The sequence below is a fragment of the Magallana gigas genome, chromosome 5 (genome assembly GCF_963853765.1).
Source record: "Magallana gigas chromosome 5, xbMagGiga1.1, whole genome shotgun sequence".
NCBI classification, from domain to species: domain Eukaryota; kingdom Metazoa; phylum Mollusca; class Bivalvia; order Ostreida; family Ostreidae; genus Magallana; species Magallana gigas.
Genome location: NC_088857.1, coordinates 40,953,730 through 40,970,265, shown reverse-complemented (window position 1 = coordinate 40,970,265; position 16,536 = coordinate 40,953,730). Strand labels below are relative to the sequence as shown.

General features: G+C 32.3%; 2 protein-coding genes across 6 annotated transcripts; both read right to left on the bottom strand.

The window, feature by feature from the left end:
* Positions 1–518: 518 nt before the first annotated feature.
* LOC117690773 (nucleophosmin-like) lies at positions 519–8,376 on the bottom strand. Of its 5 annotated transcripts, XR_010714209.1 has the most exons (6): positions 7,983–8,370; positions 4,455–4,486; positions 3,966–4,088; positions 3,632–3,727; positions 2,537–2,662; positions 519–1,387 (listed from the first exon to the last, which is right to left on the bottom strand). XR_010714209.1 is itself a non-coding variant. In XM_066085422.1 (5 exons), the coding sequence occupies exons 1-4, from the start codon at positions 4,456–4,458 to the stop codon at positions 2,571–2,573; spliced, it is 315 nt and encodes a 104-aa protein (XP_065941494.1). In that variant the 5' UTR covers positions 4,459–5,788; the 3' UTR covers positions 519–1,387; positions 2,537–2,570. The 5 variants fall into 5 exon arrangements, 1 of the variants encoding a protein (XP_065941494.1); XR_010714206.1 differs by having other exon boundaries at positions 3,966–4,486; positions 7,983–8,376; XR_010714208.1 differs by lacking the exon at positions 4,455–4,486 and having other exon boundaries at positions 7,983–8,368.
* An 896-nt stretch (positions 8,377–9,272) lies between these two features.
* On the bottom strand, positions 9,273–9,755 carry LOC117693115 (toll-like receptor 4). The gene has a single exon (XM_034483293.2). The coding sequence runs from the start codon at positions 9,753–9,755 to the stop codon at positions 9,273–9,275; it is 483 nt and encodes a 160-aa protein (XP_034339184.2).
* Between the last annotated feature and the right edge of the window lie 6,781 nt (positions 9,756–16,536).

Sequence of the window (16,536 nt, the reverse complement as noted above, 5' to 3'; positions counted from 1 at the left end):
TGTAAATATATACTGCAAGATGTTTACATGTAATTTATTGACCAGCGAGCCTAAATAGTACATATTTTTAAAGAGACACAACCAGATGATAAATGGAGGATTTCCTGTCAAACTGCAAATGTAGACATGTCCTTTTTCATTACTACGGTTCAGGAAAATCTCAATTGGAATATGATAATCATAAGAGTTGCTTTAATGAACTCTTTCTCTAATTTCTGCAATACTGGTCATTCTTTTTAGATTAAAAGTGCATTATTCAAAATATAACAGAATCAGAATTTCATGTGAATATGCATTTTAACTTCCCAATAACTAAACATATCTGCGAATTAAAAAAAAATGATTCTAGAGATCTAAACACAAACTCCTTAAAATGTAAAATAAACAACCAGGACTGATGGACTTTTTGATAGACAAGAGTAAATCTTTTTACCCTGTAAATTCTTGCAAAAAGTATAAGGTCAAAAAATTGTCGTGAAGCAAGTATAACAATTCTTTCTTCTTTTTTTTTTTATCTTTATTAATTCATTAAAATGACTTTGTCATTATAAACAAAATACATACGTGCAACGAAAAAAAAATCATCCAATATATTTTCACTTATTAATAAGTAAAATACAGCTTTGTTAAATGAATAAACAATATTTCAAAGGAATTAATTCCCGATTTTTTTTAATCTTTATTAATTCATTGAAATTACTTTGTCGTTATTTAGAAAAAATACATACGTGCAAAGAAAAGAAAATTATCCTATGTATTTTCACTTATCAATAAGTAAAATACAGCTTTGTTAAATAAATAAACAATCTTTCAAAGGAATTAATTCCCAGTTTAGAGACAATCAATTTTTTGAAAATTTCAATAAATTTGAACAGTGATGTTTACACACTAAAAAAGCAAGGTGATTTTTCAAGTTCTAACACAAAATCACTTCTTCGTGTATAAAATTGAACTGTTTTTAAACCAAACAGGCCAACAGGCATTAACGGTCACCTGAGTAACTAGCCCAGACACAGACCTCAATAAAGGAATATCATATATGCATGTAATTAAACTACATTCTGGAGTAAAAAAACTAATATAAAATTTACAACTGAATTTCCTTTTAGCATTTTGGCCCTGCTGACCAAGGACACAGTGTGGAAGAGAAATGAAATTACCATTTATGTCCCCCTTACCCAAATCATACATCATATCGAAAGAATTTGGAAAAATTAGGCCATGTAGTTTGAAAGAAATTAAAATTATTTAATTGTCAGCACAAAATTAACACCACATGACGACAAACAAAAACCAATTGCAAAAAGTCCTAAAAAAATGTTCCCACAATTCTTGCAAGGCTTCTTTATTGAATTTGCTTCCTCTTCCTCTCGACATTCAGTTTTACCTTTAATGAAATGCAAAATCATTTTTGAATTCATTTATTCATTCAACAGTTAAAAACAAATGAGTATAGGGTATAAGTTAAAAATGAATAGTGAGGTACTTGTGAAAAAGTTCATAAATAAATCCAATATATATGAATTTACATGTATCTCAATTTAAAAGTGTTTCTCAAATTAAAAACATCTACTGATACCCAAATTAGCACTTTCAGCGATTCTTTAATAAAGACACATATACCTCAATATGCATTATGGGTGTTTCCCAAATATAGACACACATATACCTCACTATGTATTAAGGGAATTTCCCAAATAGAGACACATTTACCTCACTATGCATTATCAGTGTTTCCCAAATATATACACACATACACGTATACCTCACTATGCATTATGGATGTTTCCCCAATATAGACATATATACCTCACTATGCATTAGTGGTGTTTCCCCAATATACACACACATATACCTCACTATGCTTTGTGGGAATTTCCCAAATGGAGACACATATACCTCACTATGCATTATCAGTGTTTCCCCATTATATACACACATATACCTCACTATGCATTATGGATGTTTCCCCAATATAGACATATATATACCTCACTATGCATTATGAGTGTTTCCCCAATTTAAACACACCTATACCTCACTACGCATTATGGATGTCTCTCCAATATAAACACACACATACCTCACTATGCACTATGGATGTTTCCCCAATATAGACAAACATATACCTCACTATGCATTATGGGACAGGGTGTTTCCAAATATAAACACACATATACCTCACTATGCATTATCAGTGTTTCCAAATATAGATACGCAGACACTGCATCAGTTTTTTCTAGTATTCACACATACATTCCTACAAATTATCAGTGATTTCTCGTTATAGACACAGATGTAGACTACCTTAAATTTAAGTGTTCTTGAAACTGTTTTATTTTTAATTCTCTACAAATTAGATGCCAATGAAAATGAATAAAACCACAGTTCTTGAATGAAACTACAGTTCTAAATATTCAAGTCATATCATAAGAGTTATACTTGGAAAATGTAAAAAAAAAATCAGCATTAGAATCTTTAAATTCATGGTGTTTGTATTGACATATGCTCTGAAAAAGGACACTTGTGCTTTTACCTGTTGGGAGTTTTGAAGGCTTAGGACCAGTTTTCTATTTTCTAGCTCGTTCTTTTCCAACATGATCATCCCCATCTTCATCATTATCATCATCATTGCCATCATGTTCATCACTCACATCTATGTCTACAACATACAGCTACGAAATATAATTGTTTTCTATTCAAAATAAACTGATACTCCACTAAGCATTATTAGTTTTTCTTAAAAATAAATACACATATACCTCACTATGCATTATGAATAATTCCTCAAAATAGACACACATATACCTCAATATGCATTCTCAGTGTTTCCCTAATATTGATACACATATACCTCACTATGCATTATGGATGTTTCCCTAATATAGACAGACATATATCTCAGTGTGTATTATAGGCGCTTCCCCAATATAAACACACATATATACCTCACTATGCATTTTGGGTGTTTCCCCAATAAAAACACATATACCTCACTATGCATTATGGGTGTTTCCCCAATATAATCACACATATACCTCACTATGCATTATTAGTATTTCCCTTAAATTAACACACATATACCTAACTACATGTATGTATTATGGATATTTCTCCAATAAAGACACACGCATACCTCATTGTGGGTGTTTCCCTAATATAGACATATATACTTCACGATGCATTATGTTTGTTTCCCCCAGTTGAATATAAACATAGATACCTTACTATGCATTATGGGTGTTTCCCCAATATAAACACACATATATACCTCACTATGCATTATCAGCGTTTCCAAATATAGATACGCAGACACTGCCTCAGTGTTTTCTAGTATACACACATAGGCACCTTACTACAAATTATCAGATATTTCTCAATTATAGACACACATGCAGACTACCTTTAATTTAAGTGTTCTTGAAGCTTTGTTTTACAATATTCTACAAAAACTGATGCCAATGACAATGAATAAAACCACAGTTCTTGAATGAAACTACAGTTCTAAACATTCCATTCATATCACAAAAATCATACTTTGAAAATGTAGAAAGTTTTTCAGCATAAGGATCTTCAAATTCATTGTGTTTGTATTGACATATGCTTTGAAAAAGGACTCTTGTGCTTTTACCTGTTGGGAGTTTTGAAGGCTTAGGTCCAGTTTTCTTTTTTCTGGCTCGTTCTTTTCCAACATCATCATCATCATCATCATCATTTGAATATATGTCTACAATTAAAAGAAACAAATGGAGTTATGTTAATAATATCAACAAAATACAGACACTAGGCTAAAGGAATTTTTAAATGACAGTTTTTGATCTTATTAGTCAACTCATTTTCTTATCTGCGACTTTTAATTTTAAAATAACATTTCTTTGTTATATTAGCCAACTAATTTTCTTATCTGACTATTATCTTTTAATTTAATTGCCTATTACAAGTTTACTTGCAATAAAAATATTTACCTTCACAGGCAATTTCATCTAAGGACTTTCCACTAAATTTTGAAATGTATCCATTGTCAAATGCAGTCAAAAATGTTCCCATTCTACATATATGTAGCAATATGTAGTGTTTCATTTGGCAGTCTATAAATAGATTTAAGATTTTGAATGTAGAATTAGCTTAAACATCACAGACCCATAAAATTAGCGATTTTGCATGACATCAACTTATACAAGATGACAATACCTTTTTCTTATTGTGTCCTCCTATAATGTGGATTTAAATAAGTACATACTTTGAGAAATGAAATCCCATTAAATTACAAAAATATATACATGCATTGAATTCAGCTGCAGAGAAAAAGCAAAGAAAATTTTTCCATTAATAAAAAGCTCCAACACATCTAGAGAAAAATCTGCACAGAAAAAATAAAATTCTGAATATTCAAAATCTGAATCAAATGCTAAAAGCCCAATGGGAAATTCATCATCCATGCTAGCTATATTTACTCATTATACATGGTTGCTCTTGATCATTTTATCTACAAAAAAGAAATTAAACCATCTGTTAAATGTTAAATATTATAACAATTAAAACATTTAAGTATATATCAAATAAAATGTTACAAATGTGAGGTGCATAGCTCACTTCTCTTCAATAAAAATGGCTTTAATAAGAGGCAAATTTCAAATTGCTGCCTATCTACCATCAACAAACCTACATGTAGTACTTAACAAACAAAAGGCCCACAGGTCTTGACAGCCACATGAACACCATAGTCTTTAGATTGATCTGCCAGAGGGTCTAATATTTATGCATGTTAAATTTCATTTTGAATTCGAAATGTCTTTGATGTTTGAAAAACATTTCCTAATCCTTAAAAAGGAGCGGGAAGTTGGAAGAATCTCAAACTATTCATATCCTAGCCCAAGACCCAAAAAACTTTTGGTACAAAGAGGCTTTTAATGGCCAATCTTTCTTATATTCAGTATTATTTCAATATACACGTTACATGCATTTTTTATTAACAATACATTTAGTTTATTTCCAAAGACTGTAAAAGTAAAAAATAATATACCCGTACTTTGAAATTCAATGCATTTTCACTCTCTGGCCAATTAACATATGCTACAAAATGGAAGTTGAAAAAATCGCAATACATGACGGTGTTTTCGGAGTCCGCCCAGCCTGTTTAAGCTAACTTTGCATGCAAGTACAGTAAACTTGGGGAGGAAATTAAAAATATATATTATTGTTATAAAAGTTACAGCCTGATTATTTTGAACAAAATCTGAAAAGAATAATGAGGAAAAAAACTCTGTAGATATTGCATATTGTCACCCCATTAAGTTTTAAAATGGGAAAACACACTGGTCAACAAACAGGGACCGTGTTAGGGGGGAAGATACAGCCTAGTATATGTGTTATGACATTTTTTTTAAAATTAGAAATACATAACTCTCTCTCTCTCTCTTTCTTTCTCTCTCTCTCTCTCTCTCTCTCTCTCTCTCTCTCAATCTCTCAAAAATTCTTTGATGTTAGTTGATAATTGTCAAAATATCACTTAATTGACAAGGTAACATGTTGTGTGTAACTTTTGCTGAGCTGCGCTCGCCACAACGGTCCGTAAAACATTTTATGCATCTAAATGCATTCGTCTATTAAAGCTTTGAAATGTTGGGAGGAGCTTACAATCTACAGGGATCGAATGTAATCAGTAAAGTCGTACCATATATTATGCTGTGTATCTCTCAATAAGTCAGACTCCGCCACTACATTTTGGGACTATCCCGTGATTTATTATTATATAATTGTAATCCCGATCCCGTTTCAAAATAAAATAAAGACAATTTATCGGGAGGGGGGGGGGGGGGGACTTATCATCTGAAATCTTGACAAGCTAAAAAAATGTTATTTCCCAAAATCCTGAAATCCTTAATCCGTGTGGGAGGGGGGTGAGGGGGGGGGGGGGTGTTGTATATTAATAACTCAAAAAAATCTTACCTACAAAAACATATTTTCACAAGATCATGAAATTCCTAATCCGGTAATTATTAATTTTTCCTTATATTCATTTCAATTCCTTACATTCTACCGGAAGCTTCCTTGTAATTTCTTTAAGAAAAATTATGTTTGCTGAGAGAAAATAGTGGGGGAGGTGTTGGACTAGCCCCTCCTTGATGCAATGTGCATTATGGTTAGATCTAACTTTGCAAAAAACATTGAGTTACTTTTTTGCAATTTTTCAAATAGTGTCACACAAAAGAAAACCAGTCACCTTTTATATTTGCATTACAAGTGATTAGTACCAGGAATCTTAACAAGCAAAAAAAAATGTATCCTTATGGTTCCGACGCCTATGGTTAAAACATCTTAATGACATAATTTATGCCTTTTTCATACATCATCCGAATAATGAAAGTGTTCATTGTTATTTACATGTATCATTAACTTGATTTGATCAATATGAAGCATTTCCAAATGTAGGAATATACTATTATTTGTTTGCGACAAAATATTCTCTGGTTGAATTCACCTGGTAGGGATGATTTTGAGGTTTTTCACATTCCAACATTCTACTTACCACGCATTCATCGTTTGATAAAAATATCCCATATCTTCTAAAACCAGTTTAGCAACAATAAAGGAAACGTAACTTTCGAAAAGGATTAAAAATCCATTATCATAACTGTAAACATCACAACCATCAATAATATCAAAATCCTTTAAAACTAAAAAACAGGATGATTGCAAAACGAATATACCAAACATGCACATCATTTGTTTGTGAATCTGAAAATTAATAGTTAAAAGGATGGAATTAGTTTTGTGAACACTGTTTGCATTTGGTAGAGAGAGAGAGAGAGAGAGAGAGAGAGAGAGAGAGAGAGAGAGAGAGAGAGAGAGAGAGAGAGAGAGAATTTGTAAAATATCAAAATCGTTAAAATGCCAGGAAAACTAAAGATATATCGAACTATATTCTATGTTGAAATACTCGTATCATATCCATGTAAATTCTTACTTCTTTCTTTTATATTCATATCGTTCCTTACAATATAATTATACTTAATCATCACATGCATGGATCACTATCTGAGTCTCATGAGAGAGAGAGAGAGAGAGAGAGAGAGAGAGAGAGAGAGAGAGAGAGAGAGTAAGCTGCCTTGCTATTTTGTTAAATTCTATCATTATGTTGCTGGGTTTTTTGCTGTTGTTATCTTCAATTTAACACAATATCTGCTGATATATATCCTCGCTTAATAATTCAAACTTCATTTCTGCATTGTAGAACAACTAGTAAAGTAATTTTGGTTATTCACAACTTAAGTTGAATTTATCAAACTTAAGATTTTTTTTAAAATCAAGATGAATCAATTAAAAACTCACAGCCATGTCCATTTTCATTAATAATGTTTTTGTTTCATTGTATGAAATGACTGTTTAGTACTGTGAATGTCATCTGCGTTCATTAGTTAAAAAAGCACGTTTAAATGGCGCGTGTGCAAACCAAACCATGATTCTGGACATGGTTTGATATGTTAAAAATGAACAGCATAAATATTTTTTATAACAATGACATGCCAATAAATCTTAAATGATTTGATTTACACATTTTAGATTTATTAGAATTAATTTTATATATTTATCATGAGAAGAAAAATCGCTTTCATGATGCAAGCTAAATCAATTTCATGTTGAGGCAATTCGAATTTTCTCATACGCGCAATTCATGAAAACTACTATATCTTGTAATGTATAGAACTATATATCATGAAAACTTTAAAATTGAACCAATTTTTCATAAATTCATATTGCTTTAACCCCTTTTTGTAATGAAGAACATGAAATCTGTTTTAAATCTTACCCAAGTTTTAACAACGGAAATGATAGAGAAATAGGCGTGTTTGTTGCTTTTCAAAAATCGTTCCTGTTTTATTTTAAGTATCATATAGCATTTTGCACCTAAGCATGTTTAACATTAAATACGTTTCTTGTTAGAAAAAGAATAAGAGATAGAATCGTTCACATGCACTTACCTATTTATCTGAATTTGTGCCACGATGTAATCCAATCAAAATGTCCGAGACTCTCGAATGTAGTGTTTTGATTTCCGAGTAATGTTAAACAGCCAATCAAATTTTCAGCCAATCAGAGGCCTTGTTTGATTAAGTGTGTGCTCAAAGTTGAAAATGACAAAATACGACCCGATGTTGATAGAACACACACCTACCAACCATATGACGTCCTACCGAGGTTATTGCTTAATTTAAACCACGTAATCCCTGCATGCTGTACACGCATAAAATGAGGTATACATTCCGAGGTTACGGGAAAAGTACCTCGGTATTTAACACATACCTCAGTACGTTGGTGTGTAAACAGAAACAATACCTCGGAAGTGTACATAGACAAACACACACACACACACACACACACACACACACACACACCCACCTACCCCCCCCCCCCCCCCACACACACACACTGTAACTTGTTACTTAAAGAGGGTTAAGTTTGTCTAATGTAGTTTCTTTAACAAAAAGTAATTTATGCTGTTGAAATCTTCTGATTTAAATAAGTTTTTTGGTTAACTTTATTTACTTTTATTTCCATAAATCCGTACGTCGTTTTGAGAATCCCCCTTCCCCTAAAAAAAACCTTCTCCGACCTTCTCTTTTTCTCCTTTGCACAAGGGCAATAAAGCGACCTCTTAAATTATACAGTTAGCAAATGTTATTTATGCTTTTAGAAAAATTTCCTTTTTATAAAATTAATTGAAACAGCATTCGAGGAAAAGTAAAGCATTAAACTTGTTTCCTTGTTCACTTTTCTATGCGTTTTTTTTTAATAATTCATAATAAGAGCACTTTTTATGATAAGAAAATGATTTATTTTACAAGAAACCGCAGCTCTTTCCTTTTAATAAGATATGATATATTCAACATTCGAAACAAATACAATACACGTTTCCTTATACAGTTATGTACTCTTAAAGGAATTTTTGGGGAAAAGTCATACTTCTATACACACTGTTAATACAGGTTTTACCTTTAAATCATTATATTTAAATAAATCGATTTTCGTACTGATTTTTCATCATTTTTTTTTATTTCCTTGTGTTTCTCGACCTTATAACTTGTTTGAACTGAGATCAAACCAAAATGGGACAATCTATTATATAGTCTGATTACTGTATTATTATTATTTTTTTTTATAAATTCCAGTTAATCAGAAGTAATTCTACCTCTTATTAAAAAAAACCCAGCAAATCAATGTAAGCATTGTAAAATAAAGGTCATTAAAACACATAAGAAGAATATTTAACATTAATTAACAAGTTTTTCTAACACTTTCAGGTACAGTTTTAATTCATCCTCCGTGTTAGGTTTGTTAATGTAACTGTTGTTCTTATAATACTGCAGGACATCCAGAGAAAGTTCTTTATGGGGAATATCTTCAAGCACTGTCATTATGACAACTTCACGATTCATGTGGCTCTCTTCTGTGATAGCCATTCGCAATTCGTATTTGCACCAATCACTTTTGAGATAGGCACGTGACATGAACACAATTGTCTTCTTACTCGAATGAATCGATGTGACAATGTTCCTTGAAATAGATTTTCCAGGAATAAAGTCTCTGAAATGAACACAAACATTAAGTTTAACCACCGGGTTTCCCTCCAACTCATCTATCACTCTGTCAACGAATGGTCTGTCTTCGTCAGCAAAAGACAAAAACGCGTCAAACTGATAACCACCAGCACATCCTCCGATTGGAGTGTATCGTTTTCGTTTTAGACGAAACATATACCACCGATAGATGAGTGTCCAACGTTTCTTGTAAACAACAAGAGCGATGACAGAAAGAATGAAGAGAAGACAAATTGTCTGAACAAGATACAGCCACTCTTTTACGCTGTGGTCCTTACCACATTCTTTTTTTAGATAGTCATAGCCATATGATATATTACCTTTAAAACCAACACATTGAATACCCTCCGGGAGTATTACTCCGACCCGGGTTTTAAACATCCAGTCAAGAAAATCCAAATTTTTGCATGTACATATAATTTTATTCTATTTAAGATTCACTTTTACTGTTTTGTTCTTGCTAATCGCATCCAACGAATCTCTGACTGATTTGGGAAGAGTGGTGAGTTTATTTCGGGAACAATCGATTAGTGTTAGGTATTTCAGATGGCTGATATCTAAAGTCCATGACTCAATCTCGTTTTTATTTATGTGAAGCTCCTCTAAGTAAACGTTGTCCTTCAGCAGGTTTTTGTCGAGATGCTTTATAAAGTTGTTTGTCATCCACAAGCATTTTAAAGATTTAAGCCCATGGAAAACAGATGCTGATATTTTTGTAAATGACATGAATGGACCAAGTACATTGTAGTTTAAGTTAAGAGTTGTAAGGTGAGTTAAATTACGAAAAAAGCCAGTTTCGATAAACTGACATTGGTTGTTTGACAAATTTAACACTCTAATATTATTAAACATGGGATGAACATCAATAGGACCCATCCAAGTATTGTATCCTGCTTGGGAAATGTCTATGTACTCAAGCTTACTGTGCCTTGAAATGACAAAACGCGGAATGCAAGAGTATTCGGATATCAAGCCCGTGGCGATTAAGGTTGTAAGACTTGGTGGAACCACACGAAAAAGGTCCCCTAGTGTTTTATCTTTGCAGTCTTCTTTAGTTTGGTTTGTGATGTTTCTTTCCAGATCAATATGTCGTCGTGTTCTCTGACGATACCTACGTGTTGAACATTGATAACTGATGTCGAGCTTCTGAAGGCTTTTCAGGCTGGCAATTTCTAAGAAAACTGGATTCCATTCAAATCGATTTCCACGAATATATAGGTCTTGCAAAGTCATTGGTAACAAATAAAAGGACCCGCTTTCTAAAGTTTGAATTTCGTTGTATGCAACATGAAAGGTTTTGAGTGAGGTATTTGTTAGAAGAGTTGATGTGTTCCTCGGATAAGGGTAGATGACCATTACTTGGTTGACATTACTGGCATGAATTTGTTTTATCTTGGTCTTGTTAAGTCCGTGGAATGCGTTATACATGTTATCAAACCCCAGCTGTTGATTGTTTGATATAATTAAGTGTTCCAAATCCACAAACGAAGAAAAACACCCTTGTGGTAAATATTGTAGACTATTTTTTGATATGTCGATGACACGCAATTTTTTAAAATCACGGTTGCAAAACAATCTCGCGTTACAATCATCCTTGTTGTTATTACAAAACAGAATCGTTACATTCTTTGGTGCGTTAGATGTATTAGCGTTATCACATTTCACAATTACATCTGTTGAATTATATGTAACGTTACAAAAACATGACGTTATGGTGATATTGGCAAAAAGGCAACAGACACATAGGAAAACATCAGTTAGTCCCAACATATTATCAGAAAAAAATTAAGATTGATATTTTCTGTTGGTGTTTGTTTTCAGATTACCCAATAAAATGCTGAAAATGGCAGAATTTCTTTTATATTCCTTAGTTTTATATTGGGGAAGTATGAATAGAAAGCAAGTAATAAGGACATTTTGTCGCTGTCATTCTACTTTAATTAAACATGTTTGATACATGTATTTTGTTTATACAAACTTATAACCGGAAGAAAATAAAATGCCTGAAGTGTGTTGTTTTTTTCTAAGGGTTAATAAGGGATATTTTCATGACGTTATAACTCTGTGGTAACGGAAAGAGTAACATTCTGGCAAAGTCAACTATTGTAACACATGTAGTTAATGTACTTCTTTCTGCATGTTTATTAATTAAATCTAAATAATACAAACACTTAACGTAACATTGTAAAATGATACAAAATGTTTTTTGTATTTCAATTTCAAGTAAAAAGCAGATATCTAGATGATAATACATGTATTCAGTTTATCATAAGCGACCAATTGTTTTCAGATAAATTACTTATGGATATAAGAGCAAAACTATTTCATACTCAACCTAGAGTTAAAAAACTCTTGAAAGAGAATAAATGTTTGAAAAAGAAATTTTAAATTTATAACAAAATTTGACACAAGATTCTATTCAACAACTTGAGGATAAACTTACTGGTAAAAAATGGGAAGAAATTAAGACTACTAGATTAAAAGGTCAATGTATGCAATCAAAAGCACATTGGATAGACCAGGGAGAAACCAACAAAAATTTTCGCTAATTTGGAATTAAAAAACTATACTTATAAACAAATATTGGTTATTGAGAAGCAGATTGGATCAATATTTAGAAATCAACACGAAATTTGAAGTGAAACAAAGATATTCTATGAGAATCTTTATACAACAAAGGATATGATAGAAACAGAAAAAGGTTTTACATTTTAAATTAAACATGAAGAATGATAAAAGTCCAGGATCTGACGGATAAACGGGTGAATTTTTCAAATTGTTTGGAACAACACTGGATCTTTAATTAGGGAGCAATTGATAATTCAAATAAACTACTACACTTTACAAAACCAAATAAGTTCGGAATTATAACTTGCTTGCCGAAAGCTGGAAAACAAAAACAGTTCCATTAAAAAATGGCGTCCACTAAGTCTCCTAAATGTTGTTTACAAAATAGCATTAGAGTGGATTGCTAATAGAATTAAGTCATTTTTAGACATATAAATAAATAAAGACAAAACTAGTTTAACAATTGGAAGATTTATTGGAGAAAATATGACTCATATATGATTTTATGCATTATACTGATCAACATAGAATACAAGGCTTATTAATGCTTATTGACTTCGAAAACGCATTTGATACTAGTAAATTTATTTATGAAACACCTGATTTTTTTAAAATAATTTATTTGTACCAACAATAAAAAAAATGAATAAAAAGCTTTTACAATGGATTCAATTCTGACAATATAATCTTCAAAGGGGTTGTAGACAAGGTGCGTGATCTCATTTTTCCATATCTCTTTTTATCATGCACGGAGATTTTAGGGATTTTAATTAGAAGTAATAGGGATATACGAGGAATTGTTATGAGATGGAATAGAATATAAACTTTCTCAATATGCTGATGACACCTCTCTTATTTTTTATGTTTCATCCGAGTTAATGGATGGTATTTTAAGAGTTTTAGATTATTTTGCAGACTGATCAGGACTGAAAATTAATTACATAAAAGCTAAAATTGTTTGGATTTGGTACTCACTTTATCTAACCCAGACTCCTATTTTACAAAAAACTTTTAAAAATCTGTAAATTTACCAATTTTTATGGGGAAGTAAAATTCACATAGTTAAAAGAAACACTATTATACTGGAATATAGATATTGTGGTTTAAAAATGATTGATTTTACAGAATTTAGCTCAGCTCTAAAATCTTGTTGGATAAAAAGAATGATTTCTCAGACACAAAATGGGTAAATCTTTTAGAGGCAGAATTACAAAGAAAAATTAAAAACTTATGGGTTAAAGTATGGGAGTATGTAAAAATAAAAAAAAATATCTTTGTATTTAATAATATTAACCATTGTCTTTCTGTGAATAAACGTTTTAAAAAATTCTTTCTAACCGATTGATACAATTTGAAAAAGGCTAGGTAACACGTTTGGATCGATTCTCTCATAAAAGGTACTTATCCTATCCCCTCTCTATTTCTCCCTCGTCATAACTCAAGTAATAGATAAAGTAACTCTCTCTCTCTCTCTCTCTCTCTCTCTCTCTCTCTCTCTCTCTCTCTCTCTCTCGCTCTCTCTCTCAGGAAGATAATAGATAACCATTGAAGACAAAACTTTATTAGGAAGTTTTAGAAAACGAGTTTGCCAAAAAATTCACTTAAACTTAAGAAGAAGAAAGGTGGAATTGGGTTTTTAAAAAAACACGGTTTGTAGATTTTGCAATATCAAGGAAGTCATTCATAAATCATTTGCAACGACGCCTTTCAAAGTTTTCCAAAAGAGGTTCAGTTCTTGTTCGTTTTTCGGTTTAACAATGTAACTATTCTTTTTGTAGTATTGTAGAACCTCAAGAGAAAGATGATTATGTGGAATATCTTCAAGCACGACCATTATTATCAATCTGCGATCCATGTGTCTCTCCTTTGTTATCGCCATTTGTAATTCATATTTACACCACTGACTATTGAGATAGGCACGTGACATGAATACGATTGTTTTTCTACTGGAATGGACACTTGATACTATGTTCTTGGAAATGGATTTTCCTGGAGTGAAATCTCTAAAATGGATACACACTTTGAAATGAAGCTCTGAATTTTCCTCCAACTCTGTCACCACTCTTTCGACGAATGGTCTGTCTTCGTCAGCAAAAGACAGAAATGCGTCAAAGTGATAACCCTCATCGCATCCTCCGATTGGAGTGTATCCTTTTTGTCTCAGACGAAACAAATACCAGCGATAGATAAGTGCCCATCGTTTTTTGTATACAACCATGGCAATGGCAGATAGAATAAAGAGAAAGCAAATAGTTTGAACGGGATACAGCCATTCCCTTACGCTATGGTCCTTGCTGCATTCTTTGGATAAATATTTATATGCTTGGGTTATATTTCCGTTATATCCGGTACATGCTGCTGATAAACGAACCATTACTCGAGTCGTGAAAAGCCATTGTAGAAAATGCAGGTTTTCACAGGTACATAGAATTTTATTGAGATGAAAATCTACAGTTATATTATGATCTTTACTTAATATATCTAATTTCTCTGTAACATACTCTGGCAAGGTCACAAGTTTGTTGCGAGAACAGTCAACATATGACAAGCTATCCAGGGTGCTTATATCCAGCGACCATTCATCCATAGCATTATCGCTAAGTACTAAACTCTCTATCCACTTATTATGCTTTAGAAGTGTTTTCGGAAGGTACCTAATATTACTTTTTCTCATATCTAATTTCTTTAAATGTTTCAGACCGCTGAACACATTTGCACTCTCAATTCGATAAAAGTAATCGCCCAGATAATTGTAGCTGATATCTAAAATTTCAAGTTGTGTTAAATTATCAAAAAATCCATCCTTGATAAATCGGCATTGGTTATGTGACAAATTCACCTTGGTAATATTGTTGGAATTTGGATCGACGCTAATAGGACCGATCCATTTGAAATATCCATCCATTGAAATGTCAATGTGATTAAGCTTACTATTTCTTCTGGTACTTAACATTGGAATGCAGTTTGGTCCGGAAAACAAGCCTGTGGCAATCAATGTTGTGAAGTTAGACGGAAGCACTTTGAGAGCATTTACATAGCTTATATCGTTTAGACAATTCTCATAGTTTGTTTTGTTATCAAAGTCGTCGATATATTGTACATTTCTTCTCGATCTAGAACGGTATTCTAGGGTTGAGCATTGAAAACTGATGTCCAGTCGAGTCAGTTTTATGAGCCATACCAGCTCGAAAAAAATGAGTCCGATTTCAAGTCGATTTCCACGGACGGAAATTTCTTCTATGGATCTGGGCAAGTAGTAAATGGAGCCAATTTCAATTGTTTGAATTTCGTTGTAGTTCAAATGTAGTTTTCGAAGCGATGTGTTCTTCTGGTACTTAACATTGGAATGCAGTTTGGTCCGGAAAACAAGCCTGTGGCAATCAATGTTGTGAAGTTAGACGGAAGCACTTTGAGAGCATTTACATAGCTTATATCGTTTAGACAATTCTCATAGTTTGTTTTGTTATCAAAGTCGTCGATATATTGTACATTTCTTCTCGATCTAGAACGGTATTCTAGGGTTGAGCATTGAAAACTGATGTCCAGTCGAGTCAGTTTTATGAGCCATACCAGCTCGAAAAAAATGAGTCCGATTTCAAGTCGATTTCCACGGACGGAAATTTCTTCTATGGATCTGGGCAAGTAGTAAATGGAGCCAATTTCAATTGTTTGAATTTCGTTGTAGTTCAAATGTAGTTTTCGAAGCGATGTGTTGTTAAGAAGCATTGAAATGTTTTTGGGAAATGGGTAGATCACACCTACTTGATTAATGTTGTTGGCGTAAATTATTTGAATCTTCGTCTGATTAAGCTTATACATTGCGTTATATAAATTGTTGAACCCTAACTGGTCGTTGTTTGATATAGTTAGATTTTCAAGAGATGGAAATTCACTGAAACATCCTTTGGGAATATCTTTGAAGTGGTTTCTTGATAGATCCAGTGTTTGCAATGTTTCATGCGGTTTTAAACAAAGGTTCCTTAAACATATAGGACTTCTATCCTCGTCTAAACCGTTACATGTAAAGCTTGTAATATTGTCCTTAAGAACACAGAGATTTTTTTCACTATATGTCATATTTACTCCTAATTCAGTATAATTCAAGATGCAGTTCACATGATCTAAAATTCCACCGCTGATAAAAATGGTTACATAAACAAAAGCCATGCATAAAAGGTCGAGCTGGCCCTGGCAAAAAAGCATGTTTCCTTGCAATCACTGTTCCAAATTCTGCCCAAATTGCAGCAATATTTAAGTGTACAAATTTGAAAGTATTTTTTCCTTGTTCGTGTTTTAAAGCAACAGATTTAGTTGAATTTGTAAGTTTTCTACCATAAAAGGACAACTATTAATAAACATAAAGGAAACA

Coding starts and splice junctions, on each gene's coding strand:
- LOC117690773 (XM_066085422.1), bottom strand. Junction 3,728..3,965: donor AGATGAAATTGCCTGTGAAG/GTAAATATTTTT, acceptor TTTTAATTGTAG/ACATATATTCAAATGATGAT. Junction 2,663..3,631: donor GCCTTCAAAACTCCCAACAG/GTAAAAGCACAA, acceptor TGTATGTTGTAG/ACATAGATGTGAGTGATGAA.
- LOC117693115 (XM_034483293.2), bottom strand. CDS start 9,755: ATGTTTCGTCTAAAACGAAAACGATACACTCCAATCGGAGGATGTGCT.